This window comes from Haliotis rubra, unplaced genomic scaffold (assembly GCF_003918875.1).
Source record: "Haliotis rubra isolate DU_JTF1 unplaced genomic scaffold, ASM391887v1 Scf39, whole genome shotgun sequence".
Classification (NCBI taxonomy): Eukaryota; Metazoa; Mollusca; class Gastropoda; order Lepetellida; family Haliotidae; genus Haliotis; species Haliotis rubra.
The window spans coordinates 1364431-1387417 of record NW_025767068.1 but is presented as its reverse complement, the minus strand read 5'-3'; the positions used below and the strand labels follow the sequence as shown (position 1 = coordinate 1387417).

The 22987-nt window shown below is 38.9% G+C and overlaps 2 protein-coding genes across 3 annotated transcripts; one reads left to right on the top strand and one right to left on the bottom strand.

Annotated features, from left to right (window-relative positions):
• LOC124286664 (RNA-binding protein with serine-rich domain 1-like) lies at positions 1-9611 on the bottom strand. Of its 2 annotated transcripts, none has more exons than XM_046723064.1 (6): positions 9469-9611; positions 6899-7009; positions 6287-6460; positions 5520-5752; positions 1234-1375; positions 1-786 (listed from the first exon to the last, which is right to left on the bottom strand). In XM_046723064.1, the coding sequence occupies exons 1-6, from the start codon at positions 9570-9572 to the stop codon at positions 675-677; spliced, it is 876 nt and encodes a 291-aa protein (XP_046579020.1). In that variant the 5' UTR covers positions 9573-9611; the 3' UTR covers positions 1-674. The 2 variants fall into 2 exon arrangements, with proteins under 2 accessions (XP_046579020.1, XP_046579021.1); XM_046723065.1 differs by having other exon boundaries at positions 9342-9527.
• Positions 9596-22695, top strand: LOC124286663 (protein-lysine N-methyltransferase EEF2KMT-like). Its single transcript, XM_046723063.1, has 8 exons — positions 9596-9723; positions 15416-15556; positions 17487-17597; positions 18041-18118; positions 18739-18794; positions 19082-19587; positions 20601-20753; positions 21642-22695. The coding sequence occupies exons 1-8, from the start codon at positions 9613-9615 to the stop codon at positions 21743-21745; spliced, it is 1260 nt and encodes a 419-aa protein (XP_046579019.1). The 5' UTR covers positions 9596-9612; the 3' UTR covers positions 21746-22695.
• The last annotated feature ends 292 nt before the right edge of the window (positions 22696-22987 follow it).

Genomic DNA, 22987 nt, shown 5'->3' with positions numbered 1-22987 from the left:
TATATCTGATGTAAAATCTTTAATGAATAAAATGAACATGATTACAAATTAAGGACAATTTCCCTACAACTGAATGGTTTGATACATCAACTAGTTGATACCTGTAGAACATAATATTGTACCTGTGAATAGCAAGTCTCGACATTGCTATTCAAATAATGTCTAACTCAAATAAATCAAAATTAGAAATATCTTGAAGCAGTGATTTTTGACACAAGAACTATCATAACAAATATAGTAAGGCATCACAAATATTTTTCAGGATATTTCATGTAATCATACATAAATTCTACAAAAATATATCCCCAAGAATATTCATGGTCGCTACTGGTAGTTTGTTTCTGTGCTGTGTTAATAGATATCTCACAATGCCAGGAATTTCAAGATATCAGCTTTATTGTTTGTCACAAAACCAACGTGGTAACATTTGTCATTGGAAACGTTTTCAATCACTCGAAATCATGACTGTATACACATCAACATTGTATTGTAACATGTCTTGTGTAACAGATGATTCCACTGCCAAATTTTGATACCTAAACACAATATAATTATAGGTTGTATACATGGTACATGGAAACTAGAAGACATTAGAGCTAAAATCGTTGTTTACAACCAAACAAGACATGAAAATATACGTTTAAGGAATGGGTCAGTGGTGACAAGTCGCAATACTATCGGGATGAGCTGGAACTGGATCGACTGTACCGTCTGCGTCTTGCAGGTGACCTTGACCTGCTCCGAGACCGTCGTCTTGGTGGTGAACGTCGTCGTGGGGGAGGAGATCTGTTGATGAAAACACAGGTTGATATAGGTTGGTGACACTTCATAGCACTTTGGTGAAACCCATGAGAATAGGTATGGTTCTAACAGAACAACGAAAAAATCTGAATTTATCACATAAGAATGATGGCTAATCTTCACAGCCATTTGCAGCATCCTAGGCCATCTGAAACTCATGCTCCTTTTAACATGTATCGCTTTTGTCCTCAAATAGATTTTAGTAATTTACAAGTTGTGGAATTAATTTTACAGTAACATTTGCTTTTCATCTTGATATATTAGCTGTTCATTTGAATCGTGTAAAGGATCCATGTGTATAGTAGTTTCATCAAAATACACATAACAGTAGAAATTAATCTGAAACCATGACCAGCCTGATTAGAGACAGTATACAGAATACCTTTAACCTTAGATATACAGTTCTACCTCTTGAACCTAGAATGTACCCACCTCCTTCTGTCTCTGTATCTTGGAGGGGACTGCCTCCATCTTGGGGGTGGTCGACGTGGAGGACTACGACGTGGAGGAGGGCGTGGCACTGGTCTTGGTGCCAACACAGCAGCTGCCGTCACCTCTTGTCCATCAATCTGACCTAAAATTGACAGGAGCTTGAATCACTCACTACAAACACAACACCATTAATCTAACCAGGAGTGCTGGTTATCACTCATGATTTGTAGATTGATGATTGGAACTCAGTTATCGTACAATAATCGATTGTAATCACAGACCCAACCATTAAACGATATGGGGATAGAGTAACAACATACATACTAACAGACAGAAACACCTGTCCTTCTTTTGCTTCCGATTACAACTAGGATAGACAACTGAGGTTACTTTTTTCACACACTTATCTTGGCTCATACTGTCTGCTTCTCTCTCCCTTCACTCGAGATACAGTTTAAACACTAGAAAGTGTTTTTATTCCTAAAAACAGATGTCTCCCCCTTCCCCCAGGTCAACGTTGAGTGAAAGTTCATGGTGTTTTATAGTAGTACATGTATATGGTTGATGCTTCTAAGCTTACTACTAATTGGTATTAAGCATACAAATTTCGGTGATGAAGGGTGAAGTGGTTTTAGAGTTATGCTCCAAACACCAAAAAACTACCCTTCAAAAAGACCCAAGTCCAAATTTGTTGCCATTGAAACAGAAAAAAATAAAATTGAAAGAAAAGATCAAACCGACGAAAGGCCCATCTACATGATATGGAGAGGCAGTGGTCAATTAGTTTCAAAATTATGCTCCGGAAACAAACTTGACCCTTCAAAAAGGCCAAGTCCAAATCGTTGCCATGAAAACAGAAAAAAATAAAATAGAAAAAACCCTCAAACCCCAAAAGGCCATATCAACCCAAAGACTGACTGACTGAGTTTGGTTTTACGCCGTTTTTAGCAATATTCCAGCAATATCACGGCAGGGGACACCAGAAATGGGCTTCACTCATTGTACCCATGTGGGGATTCGAACCCGGTCTTCGGCGTGACGAGTCAACGCTTTAACCACTAGACTACCCCCACTGCCCCTCAACCCAAAGAAACTGCCAATCTTCGTGAATCTTGATGAAAAGGGGTACAACCTTCTTTTTGCAACAAAAGAAGTAAATCATAAAGGTGTTGTGGTTTTGTAAGACTTGCATGAAATATGACTTGCTTTACATTACCAGAAGTCTCTAAAGTAAGGCCAGAAATGCTTGGAAAATGCTTTTTGGCTTCAATATCAATATGATGATTTTGACACAAGATAAAAGCACATAATGATACATGTACGACTCTACCTAGTTGGATATTAAAGCTCAGATGAAAAATTGCACTTGAGGGGTGACTTCACAGGAGGAAATTTTGACGTTTTAACAACATTTGTAAATATGTTAAGCAGGGCTGCGCGGTTATAACCGGGTTTACCGGTTCAGACATGAAAACGATCGCATTATGCGATCACGCTGATCGAAAACGGTATTTTGACATGCATTCGGAAAACTTCTTAACACTCAGAAATCTTCAGATATTGCCTTGTTTCATTTGTGCCAAATATTATTTACATTCTTATTTTGTCAGGATTAAAAGTTTTTATTAAAGCTTAATCAAACATGATGATTTTGTTTTGTTTTTGCTTTATAAATCAAGCATTAACTCGAGTATAAGTAGTTTTTTTGTTGAAAAAACTTCTTGCAATATATTGCAATACATATCGCAATATATGCTTTCGCATCGCAATATATTGCAATATGAAAATTCTCTGCAATACCCACCCCTAATGTTAAGTACAAACTGTAGTTTTGAAATACAGACAATAATTATTCATATAGCCTCAACTAATTAAATTACATAAATGATTGTAAAAGGTTTTTTGTTTTTTTTAACATCTATATGTGAAAAAGGTGGAACTCTTGTAGTAGTTATATTCAAAATAATGGGTAACCAATGGGTAAAAAGAAATAAAGTGAAAAAAAATAAATATTCAAAATAATTTCGTAAAAAAGTCTTAATTCAAATTGCATAGATAATCTTGTTCACCCATAGAAGTTTCACTTCGTGTATGAGCATTGAACTGGCAACATGCAACTTGATATCTCTGCTGAACAATTAATTTCAAATTTATACCAGTATTTCATCCTGGAGAAACAAAGGAGGAAACCTCTCGTCAGCTATGACAGGGTTTACTGTAGAATGTGTAAAGCCCTTAATTTGACATATAGTCAGGTTTACAAAGTTGTAAACATTCAGTTACCTCAGGGGTCGTGTCAAAATCAAAACCAGGTAGGAAACACAAACTGGATAGCTTTGATAAGGGCGTCATACGCTGTACAGTTCATAAACTGTATGAATGCAAAATCCCACGGACGTGTGCTAAAATACCAGATGAGATCAAAGATACAATAAATGTCTCGAAAACAACACTTATTGTAGCTCTGGTAGAAATGGGGTTCAGGTACACCAAAAGAGAAGATGACAGAGCTGTGTTTAGAGAAAAGTACTCAATCATGTCCATGCGATCAGCTTATCTCAGAACAGTTGAAGAATAATCGCAATTTGGGGTTCCAAATTATATACCTTGATGAAACCTGGTGTAGTAAAAATCACTCAACCGATCGAATGTGGCTTCATTCAGATTGTTCTAAGGCACCAGTGTTACCATCAGGCAAAGGTAGACGCTTGATCATCTTGCATGCTGGTACCTCTAGCAAGGGACTGATTGGGGGTTTTGACTTTGTTTTTGAGGCCAAGCAATCTGATGGTAATTACAATAGTGAAATGAATGGGCAGATATTTTTGGATTGGTTTGAACATCAGTTTTTACCACAGCTGCACGAACCAAAACGTTATCATTTTAGATAACGCCAGTTACCATAACCTGCGTGTCCCTGGTACTACCACACCCACCATCAGAAATCTCAAGGCTCAGTTGCAGGATTTTCTCACTTCCTGCAACGTGCCTTACAGGCAATCAGAAACAAAGCCCCAGCTCATGAAAAAATCTGGCAGCACAAAAAGCTAATCCAGTACATCACTGACAAACTAGCTGCAAAATAAGGCCACATAGTTCTGCGTACACCAGTACGGCACTGTGAGCTCAATCCCATCGAGCTGATCTGGGGTAACTGTAAGAATTGTATTGCTCGCAATAATACCACATTCACACTTTCACACGTTAAAGAGCTTGTGTATGCTTCGTTTGCGAGAATTACCCCCAGAAGTGTGGCAAAAGGCTGAAGATCGTGTTCTCAAAATCGAGGACGAATACCGTCTGCGGGACGACGTTAACGTCAGCCGAGTTGCACCTGTTGTAATTCCGCTAGAGTCCTTGGCCAGCAGTGATACCGACACTTGATATTTTGAGACGGTCCCTGACATGTACTGCCCGTGCGTTACATAACACTGAGACCCACCTGGCAGGCAGATAGGGTGTTTCTTAGAAGTGTTTCTACCATGGAAGTTTTTCTAAGTTTTTCAATATTTTACGAGTAATCATTATGATTGGGAATGGTACATCGTGATTATTCATATGCCATATTAGGTCGAGGTGGTATGAATGATTATATATGAGTTTTGAATCTGAAATATCAACCATTATCAACTAATTGCCAAAAAGCATTTTCCAAGCATTTCTGGCCTTATTTTAATTCATACATAATCAATATCTTCATCAGTTGTTTTAATCCTCCCCTGACCATTTCCATGATGTTCACATGGCAAAATGTATAATGACATAAAGTGGAAGTGAAAATATGGAATCAGAATTTTGTTTAGTAATGAACTTCCACAATGGTGGGAGAGGAGTGAGTGAGTGAGTGAGTTTAGTTTTACAATCCAGGGATCAACAGCATGAGCATCAATCTGGGCAAATGGGAACCGATGACATGTGTCAACCAAGTCAGTGAGTCTGACCACCCGATCCCGTTAGTCGCCTCTTACGACAAGCATGGGTTGCTGAAGACCAATATTCTAACCCGGACCTTCACAGGTAACGTGGGAGAGGAAGGTGAGCAAGTGAGTGAACAGTATTTCAGTTATGCAGAGGGAAGTGAAACAGGTTTAGGGCATGACGCCCTTGATTCCATGATTAAGAGTCGTGTGCTGACAGACCAAGGATCAATATCAAGGTCTATCTAGGATTTAAACCTATGACCAGCTTACCTTGGTATAGCTAACAGATACATATTTGTCTGACTACTGGGCTACTTATATCCTTTACACATTAAGTAATGACTGTTCTGAGTGGTTCTCTCTTACCTCCATCCATGTATTTGATTGCCTTCTCTGCTTCCTCAGGGCCGTCGTATTCCACATAAGCGAAGCCCCTGTGGTATGGGTGAACTCTCTCAGTCGGCATCTCGATATTCTTGATGGTGCCATACACAGAGAAGATCTCCTGAATGTGTTCCTTGTTCACATTTCGGGTCAGTCGACCAACGTGAACTTTGCATGGCTTGGGAGTGGGGCTACGCTTGCGTTTGCGTGGAGATCTACAATGTTAAATAAAAAATATTTAATATGAACATACCACATTCTACTTGGAAAGAAAAAACCCCATCTGTATTATATATTAAAAATTGAAATGATAAAATAAATGGAATTAGGAAAAGTAACCATATCATAAGAGTTAGGGTGTTGTGTCTTCCTTTTCTGCAACTTCTGATTTTTCCTTTCCTGCTTAACAATAGAAGGTTTGGACAAAACCAGTGCTAGTCGATGAATCAGTAACATCTCTTAGTCTTATCACAAAAACATATATTTGTAATCACAAGATCAGTTATTCAATTCCATCCACTAGATTTACAGATTAGAGATTCAAATATCTCTGAACAATATCATCTAGCATAGCAGGCTGTAAAAAGGTCATTCCTAAATCAGAGAAATTTAATTTCTGACTTTTTTCCTTCCACAGATTGTAAAATGAGAACTGGACATGTCTGTGTTGAGTAGTATATACCCAACAAGAAAAACATTACTGCAACACATGGCTCAAATTCAGTAAACAGTAAGACAGTCAGACTCACGATGATTTGCGTCCCCTGCTGCGACTGCGACTACTACCAGAGCTACTACTTGATGATGACCGGCTTGAGCTAGAACTCCCTGATCGGGAACTGCTTCCTGAGCTGCTGCTGCCAGAGCTGCTGCTTCCTGATGACGATGATGATGAACCTGATCTGCTTCTTGAACCTGAAGAGCTGAAGATAGAGAACATCAAAGGTAACTGAATGTGACTATGAGATGTAACCTGGAAGAGGGGCTCTGGTGATTCACTGAATCAAGTTATTGTGTTACCATATCACAGCACAGTAAGTTCTACTTTTAGGTCACTTATTGACACCAAACAGTGCATATTTAAGTTTTCCTCTTATGTTTAATATTAAGGAAATACCAGATGTAACTAGGGTTGGACATAAAATCAGATACACTGGCTGCTATATTTGTTCAACATGCATGTTGGTTGTAACCTTCACATCCTTATAAAACAGTAACCCTTGAATCATGTATGGTATGTCAATCACATTGTCTGCTGCAGATTTCTGATGATAGTTATCAAAATGAAGTCATTGTGTAAATTATAGAATATCCACATACATCTCATACATGACAACAAAACATAGTCAAGGATAACTTACGAGCTACTTCCACTACTGCTGGATGCTGCTCTCTTCTGTCTATCTCTTCCACGTTCCTTCTTTTCAGTGGCACCTTTCTTCCGCTCTCTACTTCGACTCTGGCTCCTAGCCCTGTCAAACATAAAATAAATGTAGAATGATATATTCTTGGGTAGAGCAGAATCTTATCATCCTTTGAAGTACATCAAAGAGAAAAACATGTTAGAATTTACTCTACAATAGAGCCTTAGACCATAATGTTTACATATCATTTATAGTGCTGGAGTGATCGACTGATCGAATAATTGGTCAATCGATCAATATCCCTTGTGCAAATGATTATCAATGTGCTCAGGAGGCTACGGTATATGACCGCAGATAAGCTGAATTTTGATGAAGAAAAAGCAATCTATACAATGGGGTTGGTTTATCTACAGCCAGGTCACACTTTTGTCAATCTTCTTCTCTGGTGGTAAGAAAAAAACACTATCACTTCTCATGAACGAACTAAAGAAAATGACTTTGTCAGTGAACACGTCAAATTTGCAATTAAACATCATTAGACAAGATTATTTACCGTTTCAGTTAAAATTTGTTTTGGCTAGCAACAAATATGACTTTTTGTGAACAAAATATATATATGTATCCATTTTCAGTCAACTACACTTATTTTCGAGGGGGGAGAGTAGGCACAGCACAGACTGCGATTGCTGTGAATAATGTGACCGATGTTAAAAGAATCGGAGGGACACATGATTTCTACATTCTTTAATCACATTTTGAGTAAAATGAATAAACTAGATTGCAAAGGTAAGTCCAGATATTGCAAAAAACATTTAATACGAGATAGTTTAACAACAGCATTAACTTGTGTAGTTCATTATGGATTTGTTGACACTCTTTTTCCAAAGACTGATCATGACGAGAAGATGAACGAAAGTTAGTGGTTTGGTTTATGTATGGAGTGTAAGGGTCAAATTAAGACCATGGCTTCTCTATGGTAATATACAGTATTCAATATCCAGCACTAGTAATTTATATACAGACAAAGCAAAAACATAAAAAGTAACATTATGCTTCCATGTTGCAATCAACAAGTGAATGTGTATGTGTGGCTTCTAATTGATAATTAACAGTAACATGTCAGCACCACAGATACACATAAAGATTGTAAATCGAACCCAAGTGGTATACTGGGACTCTCTATTATCGCGGGCTCTGTATTATCGCTGCACGCGAAAACATTGGGAAAGCAGACCCACCATGCCCCGCATCGGCTGTTTACATATGCAAATTACGTAAAATATATTCATCGCTCTTGAAAAAGTCATTTATTTTATTGGAATGTCATGTCTAATCGTAGAAATAGTAAAGCATTCATCTTTTCAGTAAGTTTTGGAACATTTTGAAACTAGTATGACCCCTACTGCCATTACATTTAGCAAGAATCAAAACATACTTCATCAAGAGTAATCCAACGACAACTATAAAGGTCATTTGCATATTTTCCGTGCTAAAAATATAACAGGAAGTGACGTATTATGCAACTTCACTCTACACAACGGCAGCAGCACCTTGTATGGTACGTTTTAAAGGCGGAAAAACAATATTTTGTAACGTTATTGTTACCTTGTATCCAAATGAATAGAAGTTTAAGATGTTTGGGTTAAAAACATGATGATATTACTAATGTGAATGAAATTCCTACATAGTTTTTAATGATCAAACTATTTAGATTTGTTACTTGTCTTAGTAAACGTTTCACAGTGTCATCTGCTTGTACCAGCAACATCACGGCATGCCACAGTAAGAAAATAGCAATACCACTGATAATAGAGATTTGCTTCAATTTCCAGGTCAAACGAAGTTAGCGACTATGTGCCACATTATTTGTGACAGAGAACAATCGGAATTTAACTACTGCCTGAAGGGGTTGTTATCGGCAAAGGGTATTAAGCGAGTTATGACTATGTGTCACATTATTTGTGACAGAAATGAGTATACATCAGTCAACTGAAACTATATATAAAATGCTAAATGTCAGTAGCCGTTCATAATCATGATAATCCTGATGGCGACAACATTAACTACCGCGATAATAGAGGGTCCCATGATAATATAGTGCAAACAATTTGATACAAGTGATACTTGCTTTCCAAAGACTAAGTTCATATACCCAAATTTAATCAGTTTACAAGGTTACAGTGTGTACACAGTTCAGAAGTATATTGTGTTATGTTTTGTTGAGACTTGAGAGGGTGAATGGATCGGCAAACTACCAGAACAGGTTTCAGCACACATTGTATGTACAAACGTAGTCATAGACAGACACTAAAATCAAAGACCTTATGTTATCCATAGCTACGTTTTTGCAACAACTTTGCTCTAATATTTCTTTTTCAGAAATGCTCTGGCTTCACGCAGGCTGAAAGTAAAACCACATGCTGGGATGAGGTCAACTTACATCTTGATGATTTTCACTTGCTTACAACAACTATTCGCAACGTGAAGGTACTTAAATATGTAAGAACCTTCCGCGAATGTGGGCTTTCTTCGGCAACAGTCTACTTGTATGTTCAATATAAACTCACATGATCAAAACATATTCCACACGTTTCTGACGACCAGACGCCGACACAACGTAGTGCGATCGTATCGTAAATCTGATTGGATTAAATTTACGACTACACGTCATCAACCAATGACTGCCCTCGATACAAAGCTAATTAACAAAGATGGCCGCGTCCTGTGAAGAGAATCAGAATGCCCCGTGCAGAGAAGAAATGCTCAGAGAACTTAGCTCACAATTCCTAGAAATGGTGCCTGTTCGCAGAATGAAACTTAGGGCGAGTTACATGTTATGTTATTTTAGTTAAGTATGAAATCTGGTAATGACTCAGATATGGCCAGTTACATGACAGCGAATCGTGTGTCTTTCACAGCCAGTGTCTTGAGTTTGGCATTTACCAGGTTGAGGAAACCACCCGATCGGACAATAAAAGGCCGAACGGGATATTATAGGCCGTTCTGCCTATTTTGCTATAGGCCGATCGGGTTATATTTGACCATTATTATTATTATTTCACAAACTATCAATTTCCGCACGAAATGGTTTTATATGATCATACAGATGAATAGTTAATGGACCTCCTCAGCTTGAAAAAATAAGTTTTTGGACCAAATGGAAATTTATATAATGTTCAGGAAAAGATGTTCATTTAAGAACACAATTTTGCACAGATTTTCATTTTGAAAACTGAACTGAATATCTATGTCATTAATTTTCAGTGAAAATTGTCAAAAATATTATAGACAGTTTATATTTAATTAGCTATTTCCAAACTCCTTTATTATGTGATGATAATGCTCAAAAAGGGTTTGAATGAAAATCTTAGGACATCAAAACTTGAATGATGTTAATATCCTCATGCGGAAATGCACCACTCTAAATTTATTTGATAAATATCATAACTAAAGGCCAATCGGTAGGTTTCCCCAACCTGTTTTACATTGTTGTCAGTCAGATGATGATGAAATCAAACTGTTTGTTTAGGAAGTCGCCAGTCACCCCTCCCCTTTCCTAGGTATAGTAAGGAAGAACGATAATTTGACCGGGAATATGTAGATGGAAGTGAAGACACATATATCTCAGCCTGATATAATGTTTAAGGGGAACATGATGGGCTGCGTTGAATGGTCACAATTGACTCACAGATGATCAACTATTAAACTGCAATACAAAATGACATGAGAATGTCAGGATGATGGTTTATATTAGGGTGGACATCATGAGTTAAAGGGTCAGATCTTGAGCAATTCACAGGGACTAATTGCTTGTTGCTTTTGTTACTGTTTTTCCCCATGGGTACCCGGGCGATATCCAAGAATTCTTGACTGATTTGTGACCTCTGCTACATCACCTGTAAGCGCAAGTGATAGCATAAGGGCATATCTTCACACTGATTGATGAAATACAGTTTTGTCTTGGAATTAATTGGGAAATGTAGTTATCCTTTTTTACTGCTAATATTTCAGTTATTTTACAATCTGGCTGAAAATTAGGTCCATCTAGTTTATTATGATAGCAATTCAAAACGTTTCGGAGTTTAATCAATTCTACCAGTAATTAAAAATGTTAGGATTGAAAGAAAACGAAAGTCATGTACGTCTATATATTTTTGGCTTATAATCCTGACATAATTAATCTATATTGTTGGCATGCACTTTGGAACTTCATGAGAATTATATTGGTTGACGTTAACGTAAGCAAACCTCTCTCCTGGACGCTGATACACACAAGTTCTACCATCATTGAACTGTAGAGTAAACCTAGACTCGTCGGAGAAAAGAACTGATGCCCACTGAGCACATTGCCAACGAACATGGCGTCAACAAGAGTCACGTCCTGCCATCCGTCTTGCTGAAGGCGTGGTGGTCGTACTGCTGGTCGCCGTGCCCGAAGATTGTTCCTCCTCAGTCGGTTCCTGACAGTCTGATCAGATACCATGGTACCTGTGGCGGGCTCTCAGTTGGTCACGGAGTTGTCTTGCAGTTACTCTGCGTTGTCGGAGGACCATATTGCTCAGGTATCGGTCTTCTCTAGGAGTTGTTGATGGAGGCCTGCCAGAACGTGGTCGATTATTCAGAGTTGCAGTGACATGAAACCGTTGCCATAACCTTCCTATGACACTCTGACTCACAGCTAGTCTCTGAGCCACACTGCGTTAAGGGTTCATCATCTGGAAGCCAAGCTCGAGCTCTTCCTCTGTCTGTTATGCTCAGTAGACGTCTTGTCATTGTTGAATTTCAAGTGACAATAGCAATGCGACAATTACAAGTTTTATAGGGAAAATAAGCATGCACAGCACTAATCCCACGAAGAACATGTGCAAATGCTGTTCATGATGAAGCATCATCTTCCATAAGCACAGTGGTGGCGCTTCTGTGAAGCACTCGATGTTTCAATTTGTTCATTTTTTAACACCCTACATGATGACTATTGGCACCACGGTTATCTGCAGCCTTTATCCATGTCCTGCAATGGTTTTGAATAAACTACCATACACGGAATGTAACATTTCATTCATGTATAAAGCAACCAGCCTCATCAATAACATTACATAATGACATCGCATGACCCTTAACTTGTTTTTAGTAGTATATATTACATTTGACCACTTTCTAAATGGCATTGTGTAATCATAAACCTAGAATACATAAACACTAACTTTTGACAAATTCTATGTGCAAAATAACAGTGATTAATCAGTCAACATATTAATTTTAATCTGTTGATCAATGTTTTGGGGAACTGGGCTGATAATTCCTGTCTTGCTGCCCTTCCACATGCATATTACAAAACATGTAATATATTTGTCACATCTGACCTGGATTTAAAAGGTTGAGTATTTACCCCAGACACTAGACATGGCAAATGGGAACCCTTGTCAAGTCATCTGAATGGTGTTACCATGCCTGTCATATATTCATTGAGTGAGCATCATGTGAATGATCTCTAATAAAAAAGTGTAGGTTCATACCTCCAACTTGGATGACAACAAGGGAGTAGTAATTGTTGTACTGTATGCAATATTGTTGCCAAAAAACTGAAGATTTGTTGCTGTTTTGTGGATTAGAAGGGAACTTCATTGTTGCATAAATAGTATATACTTCTATTTGCTGTGTACTAAAGTGAAAAATTATATATATTTATCTAAGTGGATTTTCAATTTATAACAATGGTAAAGTTTAGTTTACATCTTTAAATGAATCAGATGTGTCATTTTATTACCATAGGTCAATTAACATGACATATTTGCATAACATAATTAGGGTATATCAAGGTACAAAGCACAGAATTAGGATCATAAGCCATGTTAGTCATCACTCCATCCACACATCACTGCTGGGAAACTTTATTGAAACAAGACTAGATTTGGGTATATTTCCAAATAGCTCACTGATCTTTTTGTCTGCTTAATTTAAGTTGAAGAAATTTATGAACACATGCCCCTGGATATGCATATATAAGTAAAATATTGTCTAAAAGTTAATGTCTGCAGTCCTTGCAGATCAGTTGCATCTGGTGGTAAATTGTCTTACTGCAGCTAGAGACAGAGGTGGCAGTGTTAGATTGCTGAGTTGAAATCATAGTGAAATCATCAGTGCCAAATAGTCTCACTGCAGCTAGAGACCGAGGTGGCAGTGTTAGATTGCTGAGTTGAAATCATAGTGAAGTCATCAGTGCCAAATTGTCTCACTGCAGCTAGACACCGAGGTGGCAGTGTTAGATTGCTGAGTTGAAATCATAGTGAAGTCATCAGTGCCAAATTGTCTCACTGCAGCTCGAGACCGAGGTGGCAGTGTTAGATTGCTGAGTTGAAATCATAGTGAAGTCATCAGTGCCAAATTGTCTCACTGCAGCTCGAGACCGAGGTGGCAGTGTTAGATTGCTGAGTTGAAATCATAGTGAAATCATCAGTGCCAAATAGTCTCACTGCAGCTAGAGACCGAGGTGGCAGTGTTAGATTGCTGAGTTGAAATCATAGTGAAGTCATCAGTGCCAAATTGTCTCACTGCAGCTAGACACCCGGTGGCAGTGTTAGATTGCTGAGTTGAAATCATAGTGAAGTCATCAGTGCCAAATTGTCTCACTGCAGCTCGAGACCCGAGGTGGCAGTGTTAGATTGCTGAGTTGAAATCATAGTGAAGTCATCAGTGCCAAATTGTCTCACTGCAGCTCGAGACCGAGGTGGCAGTGTTAGATTGCTGAGTTGAAATCATAGTGAAGTCATCAGTGCCAAATTGTCTCACTGCAGCTAGACACCGAGGTGGCAGTGTTAGATTGCTGAGTTGAAATCATAGTGAAGTCATCAGTGCCAAATCGTCTCACTGCAGCTAGAGACCGAGGTGGCAGTGTTAGATTGCTGAGTTGAAATCATAGTGAAGTCATCAGTGCCAAATTGAACTTCAACTAATTCATAACAATAATGACTTTGGTGTTCTAATTGTGTTAACTACAAGTAATAAGCTTTGTGCTTCATTGTTGAGTAAACAGCCTTACCAGTTAAAGAACCTTTCCCATCCTTCGCCTAAAACGTAATTATTAAATTGTTGATATGATGAATGAGATTCTTTTTGAAGTAAAATATTATTGAACCTGTGCAATTCTTCTTCTTCTTCTTCTTCTTCAAAAAGACAGTATTGATGTTGTTCAAACCACTTCTGTCATGTAGTGGAGAGAGTATCTGCACACAGAGTTCAGTCCCCTGATGGTGTTATACAAGAAGGACATCGAACGATGGTACTTGTTGTTACCTTGCCGGGTGCTCACATCAGTCATTGCATGGCTCTGTATTAGTGTAATAATCTCAGTTTAATTAAAATCAGGCCTTTATGCTGCTTGCTTCTACACAAAGATGTAAGAAATGCCATTAAAGATCACTAAAGAATTTCTTTTCTCAAACCTTGACTTTCAAGAAGTTGACATGTTCCAACCATGAGGCAGCTTTTTTAAGCTTCACATTAACTGTTTAGAACTCGCGACTTTGATTTCAGACTACAGTACAAAAACTATTTGGCTAAGTGTTTGATTCAAAATTTCAAATCTCAGCAAAAAGAAATTCTGGAATGTCAAACAGATGGCCAAGATTACATGGCAGCACTTTTCATGGATATGGAATGTCATCTGACACATAGTGGTATGATTTCATTTCTTTGATGCAGCGAGCACTAAGATCTAGCTTTCATGAGATCACAGTAATCTTGAATGATGAGTTATGTGAAAACATATTTCACCTCACTGATGCTGCTTACTTTCAGTGTAAAGATATAAGATCTTGCATTGATTGACTAGATTGTAAAAATCTTGAATGTTAACTTTATTACATAATAAATTATCCAACCTTAAATTTAAGAAAATTCAAAACCACTCTAACCTGAACTCATTGTCACTAGTGTGAGACTTTGTTGTCTGAAGCAATCAAATTGAACATTTCAGCAAACTCATAAAGCCTGAAAGAAAACGTACAGGCTCTTGACTTCATTGAATGTACAACTAAAATAATTATTTCAATTGATTCCCTGTAGATGTTGAAACTGAAAGACTGCATTTTCAATGTAAATAGAAAGGAACACATTTTGCGTTACTGGAATATAATATTTTCTTCTGTTAACAGAAAACTAGTGGTTTAGATGTATTTTTAGTTTCCCCATGATGTATAAGCAGTAAGATTTACTGTAAAGGAAGTATCAGGTGGTTCACTGACCCTCCAGGTGAATCTAGTCAACCGTGGGAAGTGACTTTGTAGTCAAATCATTCACATCATTCAAATTGTTTTTGTGGATCAACATCAACACTTTTGTTTAATACATAAACATGTTTGTGAAATTGTGTCACAAGGCATTGCTGAAATAAGAAACACAGTGAAGTTTTCATCACAAGGTGCCTGCAGTATGTTACACTGCCAAACCCAGGTATAGTTCACAATGCCAACTGTAGTCTCAGGAGTCCTAATGGTAGATGTTTGGTTTATTCAGGATGAGTATGCGGACAGTTTGGTGACGTATGCTGAAGGACAGAGACGTATCCTGCAGAGCACCATCCTGCATCCAGTGTGCCGGGTTTACCCTCCATCTCTCAGCTACAGGCGGTACTTCATGAAGCAGCTCATCCACAGGGTCAGTACAATCCCACTCAACATTGGCATCAACCTAGAGCAATACACTGATCTTGTCTCCAACAGAAATCCATAGCTCTCGATTTTAAATGCATTGATCGTATCTGAACGGGACTAGAGAAGTTGTTCCCTACATCAGTTGCTCCACAGGCTACATGGTATTTGGCCCTTTTGGACATTGGTCTGCTTGTGTTTTGGATGAAATACAACAATGCCATTTTTAGAAAGTGATCAAATGTAACATATGTTATATTTGCCACTTTCTTAGTAAAGTATAGACTCTAGTAGGGTGTGGGAGCCCGAATCCCCACACCCTCATAGGGCACCTCAACCCAACAATGTCAGACGCCTAGACCGGCTCAGCCACCACGGCTTCAAACTAGAACAATTTTTTGTGAAAGCCGCGGTGGCTGAGCGGTCTAGGTACTGACTTTGTGTGCTAGCGATTAGGTGCCTGACTCTGAGGGTGTGGGTTCGAATCCCGGATGGGGCTCAACCCAAAAAGTACTAGAATCTGTACTTTTCTAAGAAAGTGTAATCCCAAATATAGCATATGTTACATGTGTTTTGGATGTTTAAAGATGCACTCTGCAATTTCTAGCTACATGATCGCTGCTCTGGCATTGTAATTTACTTGCTGAAGGGGCCTTGATGAACAGGGCTTCAGTGTATATTGTCGAGCTGGTGCTTCTAGTACTGTTTGGCCTTGATGAACAGGGCTTCAACATATGTTGTGGAGCTGGTGCTTCTAGTACTGTTTGGCCTTGATGAACAGGGCTTCAATGTATGTTGTGGAGCTGGTGCTTCTGGTACTGTTTGGCCTTGATGAACAGGGCTTCAATGATAGTTGTCGAGCTGGTCCTTCTAGTACTGTTTGGCCTTGATGAACAGGGCTTCAATGTATGTTGTTGAGCTGGTGCTTCTAGTACTGTTTGGCCTTGATGAACAGGGCTTGAATGTATGTTGTCGAGCTGGTGCTTTGGTTTGGCCTTGATGAACAGGGCTTCAATGTATGTTGTTGAGCTGGTGCTTCTAGTACTGTTTGGCCTTGATGAACAGGGCTTGAATGTATGTTGTCGAGCTAGTGCTTCTAGTACTGTTTGGCCTTGATGAACAGGGCTTCAATGTATGTTGTCGAGCTGGTGCTTCTAGTACTGTTTGGCCTTGATGAACAGGGCTTCAATGATAGTTGTCGAGCTGGTGCTTCTGGTACTGTTTGGCCTTGATGAACAGGGCTTCAATGTATGTTGTTGTAGCTGGTGCTTCTAGTACTGTTTGGCCTTGATGAACAGGGCTTCAATGTATGTTGTCAAGCTGGTCTTCTAGTACTGTTTGGCCTTGATGAACAGGGCTTCAATGAGTTGTCGAGCTGGTGCTTCTGGTACTGTTTGGCCTTGATGAACAGGGCTTCAATGTATGTTGTGGAGCTGGTGCTTCTAGTACTGTTTGGCCTTGATGAACAGGGCTTCAATGTATGTTGTGGAGCTGGTGCTTCTGGTACTGTTTGGCCTTGATGAACAAGGCTATAATGTATGTTGTGGAGCTGGTCCTTCTAGTACTGTCTGGCTTTGATGAATAGGGCTTGAATGTATGTTGTGGAGCTAGTGCTTCTAGTACTGTTTGGCCTTGATGAATAGAGCTTCAATGTATGTTGTCAAGCTGGTGCTTCTAGTACTGTTTGGCCTTGATGAACAGGGTTTCAATGTATGTTGTCGAGTTGGTGCTTCTAGTACTGTTTGGCCTTGATGAACAGGGCTTCAATGTATGTTGTCGAGTTGGTGCTTCTAGTACTGTTTGGCCTTGATGAACAGGGCTTCAGTGTATGTTGTCGAGCTTCGGTGCTTCTAGTACTGTTTGGCCTTGATGAACAGGGCTTCAATGATAGTTGTGCTGCTAGTGGTGCTAATACTGAGGTGTATGTTTGTATGCAGCTGGAGGACTACCCCACGGAGGTGTGTGATGAAGTGTATGAGGCCTACACAGATCTGCTGGGTCAGCAGGAAGAGGAGGATGACACTCTGTGTTACAAGACATACACACTGGTACGTACATTCGCATCAGGATCACCACCTGCTGATGTACAAGAAGTGTCTTTTGTACATTTGCCCAGTTGAATATGGTAGCTTATCAACAGAATACTGGACAAGTGGCATGCTTTTTAATAATTTCCTTCTTTTTGAAATTTCTCAGGGATTTGGTGTTTTGTTCATGAAAAGAGTGAATGGGATATATGTGGGCGATAAATAAGTGAAATGGTCTGATCTGTTTTTCAAAATGTTTTGCATATGTAAGTTGATCTGCTTAAATGATTGTGATATTGGATCGTAATGTCATTGTTACCAGTGATGTCACGGAGACCTGCAAAATTGTGAAGTATTTTACAACATTTCCTTGTAGCAGTACATCTCCCAAACAGTTTCTGCTGTGGATGCCAGTTATGGACGATAAATACATTTCCTAGAAGATGTACTCTCTACTGTTTCAGCCACTGGGTGATCAGATATCTCTACAAGAATCGGTACATCTCGTGTCACAGGGAACAACCGGTCTCAGCACCTGGCAGGTAAGGGGGACAACTGTGTCTGGGTTTGTACTCTCATCTTCAAACCAACACTTTTGTGGTACTAGAATCTGTACTGAGAAAGTGAAATCCAAAATATAGTTTCATTTGATCACTTTCTAAGTGGCATTGTGTATTCATGTCGATATATTGCTGTCAATCATGTCATGTGATATTATAAGTTGTTCACTGGTCACGAGGGGGGCATGGGTTGATGTACCCTCGATGTTTGTTTATGTTCAACAAACAAACAAACAACGTATTTATATTACCGAACATGTTAATTTTACTTTTGAATTGTTGGAAGCACAGGTACAAATCTTTTTGTAGCCATCACTAGATTTTGCTGATAAGAAAAACAGATTTAGAGTTATCTCCCTTCCATTGATTTGCATTCGCAAAACATCAGTAATTTCCGTACATCATACGTGATTCAATGTTATTTGAGGTAAAGAATTACTACCACGAAGTACAAATGAGTTGCCATTGACAGCAGGGTACATTGAAATGTTACTTGCTTGTAAGCGGGGTACATTGAAAATAATAGAAGAGTGCTCAGCCAATCAGAAAGCAACATTTATGTGTGAGGTAAGATAAAGCTCATTGTATTAATTATTTTGCAGGCAGCACAGCATTTGGCTGAATGGGTCTTTGAAAATCAAAATATTTTGCAGAACAGGTATGAAACATTTATAAAAGAAGACAGGATATTCATGTAACAGTTTCATATTCATGTTTCTGTTAAGGCAAACAAACTAAAATGTAAATGAGAAAACTCTTCCTGAAGATACATAGTATATTTTTACCAGGGCCTTTAATTTTTGGTCAAGGTAGTGTGGCTTTCTGTGTCTATGACATTGGCCTTCTTGACTGCTCATTGGCCAGCTGAAAAAAATTATGTTTGTTGTAATCCCCTTTCTACAAAAGTAGAGCTTTGTCTTATCAAAGACTGTACCTCTCTTTCAGGAATGTGTTAGAGCTGGGAAGTGGCTTGGGGTTGACTGGTGTGGCAGTCTGTCGACAGTGTGGCGGCAAGCTCATCAGCTACACCTTCAGTGACTGTCATCCGCAAGTGTTGTATATGTTGGCTAGAAACATTGAACTCAATCTCAATTACAACATTCAAAAATCTGATCCTGGCTCTGACAGGGACAAGAAGATACTCCGAAAAATACGTAGACAACTCAGTCTGAATGCAGAAACAGGCTTATGTGATACTGAGAGACTTGAGAATGAGGCGGTGACCTCCCCCACAAGGTCAGAAGAGGAGACAAATCATAACGAAGACCCTGATGAGATTCACACTGATCTGGAGGACCTGGAACTAAGTCACCGTCACTGGAAGCTGGATGAGACAGGGTTGAGGGGCACTTTGAAGAAAGATGACAGAATTAGGATTGCCAAGCTAGACTGGGAATGTGTCAGTGATAAGCTGCTGGAGAAACTCAAGCCAGATGTTATTTTGGCGGCAGGTGAGTATTCTCTACACGAAAGTATTCACCAGAACAGATAAATAATAATAGAAACCTCTGATCTGTTTGAGCATGTGTGAAAAGTTTTTTCTCTGCCTTCCTGCATCCAATTTTCCCCGGTATAACTAAACTAACAGATCAACAAATGTTTTGTCATCATTATTATGGCTTTTTGTCTTGTCAGTACTTTGCATGTGAACAATTACCATTTGAATACCCTTCCGAATTGCTAATTAAAGTATGTTCTATGTTTGTTCTCTACTTTGTTCCAATATAAACAATGTGAAGGATTTGGTCCACACTGCATTCAGTCTCTAAGCAGTCCAGCTTTAGAACAAGATACTGTCTTGTACATAATTTTACTTGATGCCTTCTTGATTCTATGAATACACAATGCCATTAAGGAAGTGGTCAAATGTAACATGTTATATTTGGGATTCTAAAATCTCATTGTGTATTCATAGCTTTTGGCCTGGGAAACCGTGCCAATTTACACTTATCAGAGGGGTACACAAAGTCCGTGGTCTGGACTACTAGTTGTCCGTCTCCTTTTTTTGTGGAAACCATGGTGGCTGAGCTGGTTAGGCAGCTGACTTTGTGTGCTGGCGATTAGGTGCCTGACTCTGAGAGAGTGGGTTCGAACCCCAGATGGGGCTCAACCCAACAAAAGCACTAGAATCTGTACTTCATTGAGAAAGTGTAAACCCAAATCTAACATATGTTATATTCTTGATTCTAGTCATTACCTTGTGATATTGGCACACAGATATTTACACTGAAAGGCAAAAAGAATGTGATTGACTTTGTAATCTGAAATCTTTGTATTACCACCTGAAATCCAAGCATTTTGATTACATTTCATTTATTAGAAATGGTCAAAACCCTGCTTGAATAAAGTGACTTACTGGCGATTGCATTACAATTGAGAACCTGTGTGGAGAATGTGCGGATTAAGCTACAAGTCTGTTTGTTACATTAAGTTCATCCATCTGTATAATGTTTCCCTGTTGTAGATGTGGTGTTTGATATGAGCATCATCCCAGCTCTGGTGTCGTTACTGCGCCAGCTCCTCACCAGCTCCCCTGACACAGGGCAGGACCCCGTGGCATACATCACCTCCACCGTCAGGAACGAGGACACCCGTGATTGCTTCCTCATTGCCCTAGGTCAGATGAACAAATGTTTTGTGTGTTGTTTAATGCTGGGCTCAGCAACCTTTCAGTTTATGATGGCAGTCTATAGAGAACCAAGTCTTAGTCAGATAGGCCAGTGCTGGCTCTAAATATAAGGAACACATCACTGTTGGGACAGAAACATGCAATCTGCCTTACCACAGACTCTCACTGCTCAACCCATTAAATCACCTTTTACTGTTTCAATTCCAATGTAGTCCTGAATATATTATAGAGTTGTTGCAGCTCATATGGCATATCTGCAATGTCAGGAGCTTGTTGATTGATTGAACAGCTTTTATTTTGCTCTCTGATTTGCATCTCTGCATTCTGTTTTTGTAATGTTTCAATTTCGTATTCATGACAGTTTACACATATATTATCTACTGTTTAATTTATTCAGTTGAAAGGGCGACTCATTGCATCACCAAGATTTGAGTGGTTGCAGACTTGATCGCTATATATGATGCTTGTCGTAAGAGGCGACTAATGGGATCGGGTGGTCAGGCTTGCTGATTTGGTTGACACGTCATCGTATCACATTTGCGTAGATCGGTGCTCATGCTGTTGATCACTGGATTGTGTGGCCCAGACTCGATTATTTACAGACAGCTGAGCTGCCATGTAGCTGGAATGTTGCTGAGTGCAGCGTAAAACTAAACTCACTCACTCTCATATGATATGTTATGTATGAGGATTTGTGTCTTTCATTTACGTCAACCTCTTGTGGTAGGCAGCTTCATAGATTAAATCAATGCCAAACATTAATTGAAACAATTTTGGAACTGAAAAAGACCAATGGTTGTGCAATTAATTAACATGTTATATTGATTACATGCTCTTGAAAACTTTGTGACTGAGTATTTTTTGTTTCTTTTGTAGGAAATGAAGGTCTGGCCTACTCTATAATGGAACCACCCACGGCACATATATTTCATTATGACAGATCAGTCCCTATTGAGATAGTGAAGATATTTGTGCAGTGAAATATCACAGTACCAGCATACTGTGTGGGACCGGGACTGTTTGGAGAGATACTGTGACAATCACATCCCCAGCACCGCTGTTGTCAATGTGGCTTTATCATACACAAGGCTTGGACATAATCACTGGGGGTAGGGGTGGGTGGGTGGGGGTTTAAACTGTAAAGGGAGGGACAAGGGGAGGAAGATTACTCGTCAGGGATAAACTTGCCCAACATATTGCCCCTTTTTCTTCAGACATATATCAATATGACCCATATGCAGTAAAGAAAAGTTTGTCCTTGTCCTTGTTATTGAAATTTAAGACATGATCAGAAATGTTTGTTTCATAATGCTTGTTGTATCTCCATGTGATTAACTAATGGCATCTCTACTGGTTTTAGTCGTTTTTTGCTGAACGTTCCCAGACAGGGAGAACATTCTCAGCGAATTCTTGGTTCTTCATGGTATTCTTCAGTTTACAACCTGAGACATCAACCATTCAAACCATATGTTGAATAATGTTAATTACAAACCCCTAGAAACGATTAACATGTAAATAGTCTGGAGATGTGCTAATAGTCTGTAATATATGATTACATAATTTACTAGTGATTGCTATACATTTTAATAGATTGTAGTGGAAGTGAGTTTTCCAGCAATTGTATGATTCATGTAAATATTTCACTGGGAAAATCATGCTGGCTACTACGGTGTCTGGTTAAATGAAGCAGACATAAAATTCAAGGAAATGTTCTAGTCAAACAGTCGATGAAAGTAAAGTGTTGAAACTTCCGTCTTGATGTGCCAATATTAGAGTTATATATCACCATATATGTCACGTATGTTATATTTGGGATTACACGTTCTCAGTAAAGTACAGATTCTAGTACTTTTGTTGGGTTGAGTCCCATCCGTGATTCGAACCCACACCCTGAGAGTCAGGCACACTAAGTGCCGACACATTGTGTAGTAATGTACAGTGCACTCTGTCTAATTCGGACCAGCTTGGGACCGACTAAAAAGTCCGAATTATACAGAAGTCCGAAGTACACAGATTTTAATGGAGTTATCTCCCTATTATCAGCAGAATTAAAATTATAAACTATTTTTCGCAATGTTATTGAAAACAACGATTCTCGGTCACCTGCTTCGGCAGCGGGTCCACAATAACATTGTCAAAGAGCAAAGTAACGATGTTTCGAGGAATTCATGAAATAAATTGAATAAACTAATGAATGAAATCAACAACAACATTCATAAAAG

Excerpts from the sequence above, each read along its gene's own strand:
- LOC124286663 (XM_046723063.1), top strand. The coding sequence starts at position 9,613 with ATGGCCGCGTCCTGTGAAGAGAATCAGAATGCCCCGTGCAGAGAAGAA. Across the intron at positions 17,598-18,040 it reads GTTACAAGACATACACACTG|CCACTGGGTGATCAGATATC; the intron begins GTACGTACATTC and ends CTACTGTTTCAG. Across the intron at positions 19,588-20,600 it reads AGATGTTATTTTGGCGGCAG|ATGTGGTGTTTGATATGAGC; the intron begins GTGAGTATTCTC and ends TCCCTGTTGTAG.
- LOC124286664 (XM_046723064.1), bottom strand. The coding sequence starts at position 9,572 with ATGACGTGTAGTCGTAAATTTAATCCAATCAGATTTACGATACGATCG. Across the intron at positions 6,461-6,898 it reads AGCAGTAGTGGAAGTAGCTC|CTCTTCAGGTTCAAGAAGCA; the intron begins GTAAGTTATCCT and ends CTCTATCTTCAG. Across the intron at positions 5,753-6,286 it reads AGCAGGGGACGCAAATCATC|ATCTCCACGCAAACGCAAGC; the intron begins GTGAGTCTGACT and ends TTAACATTGTAG.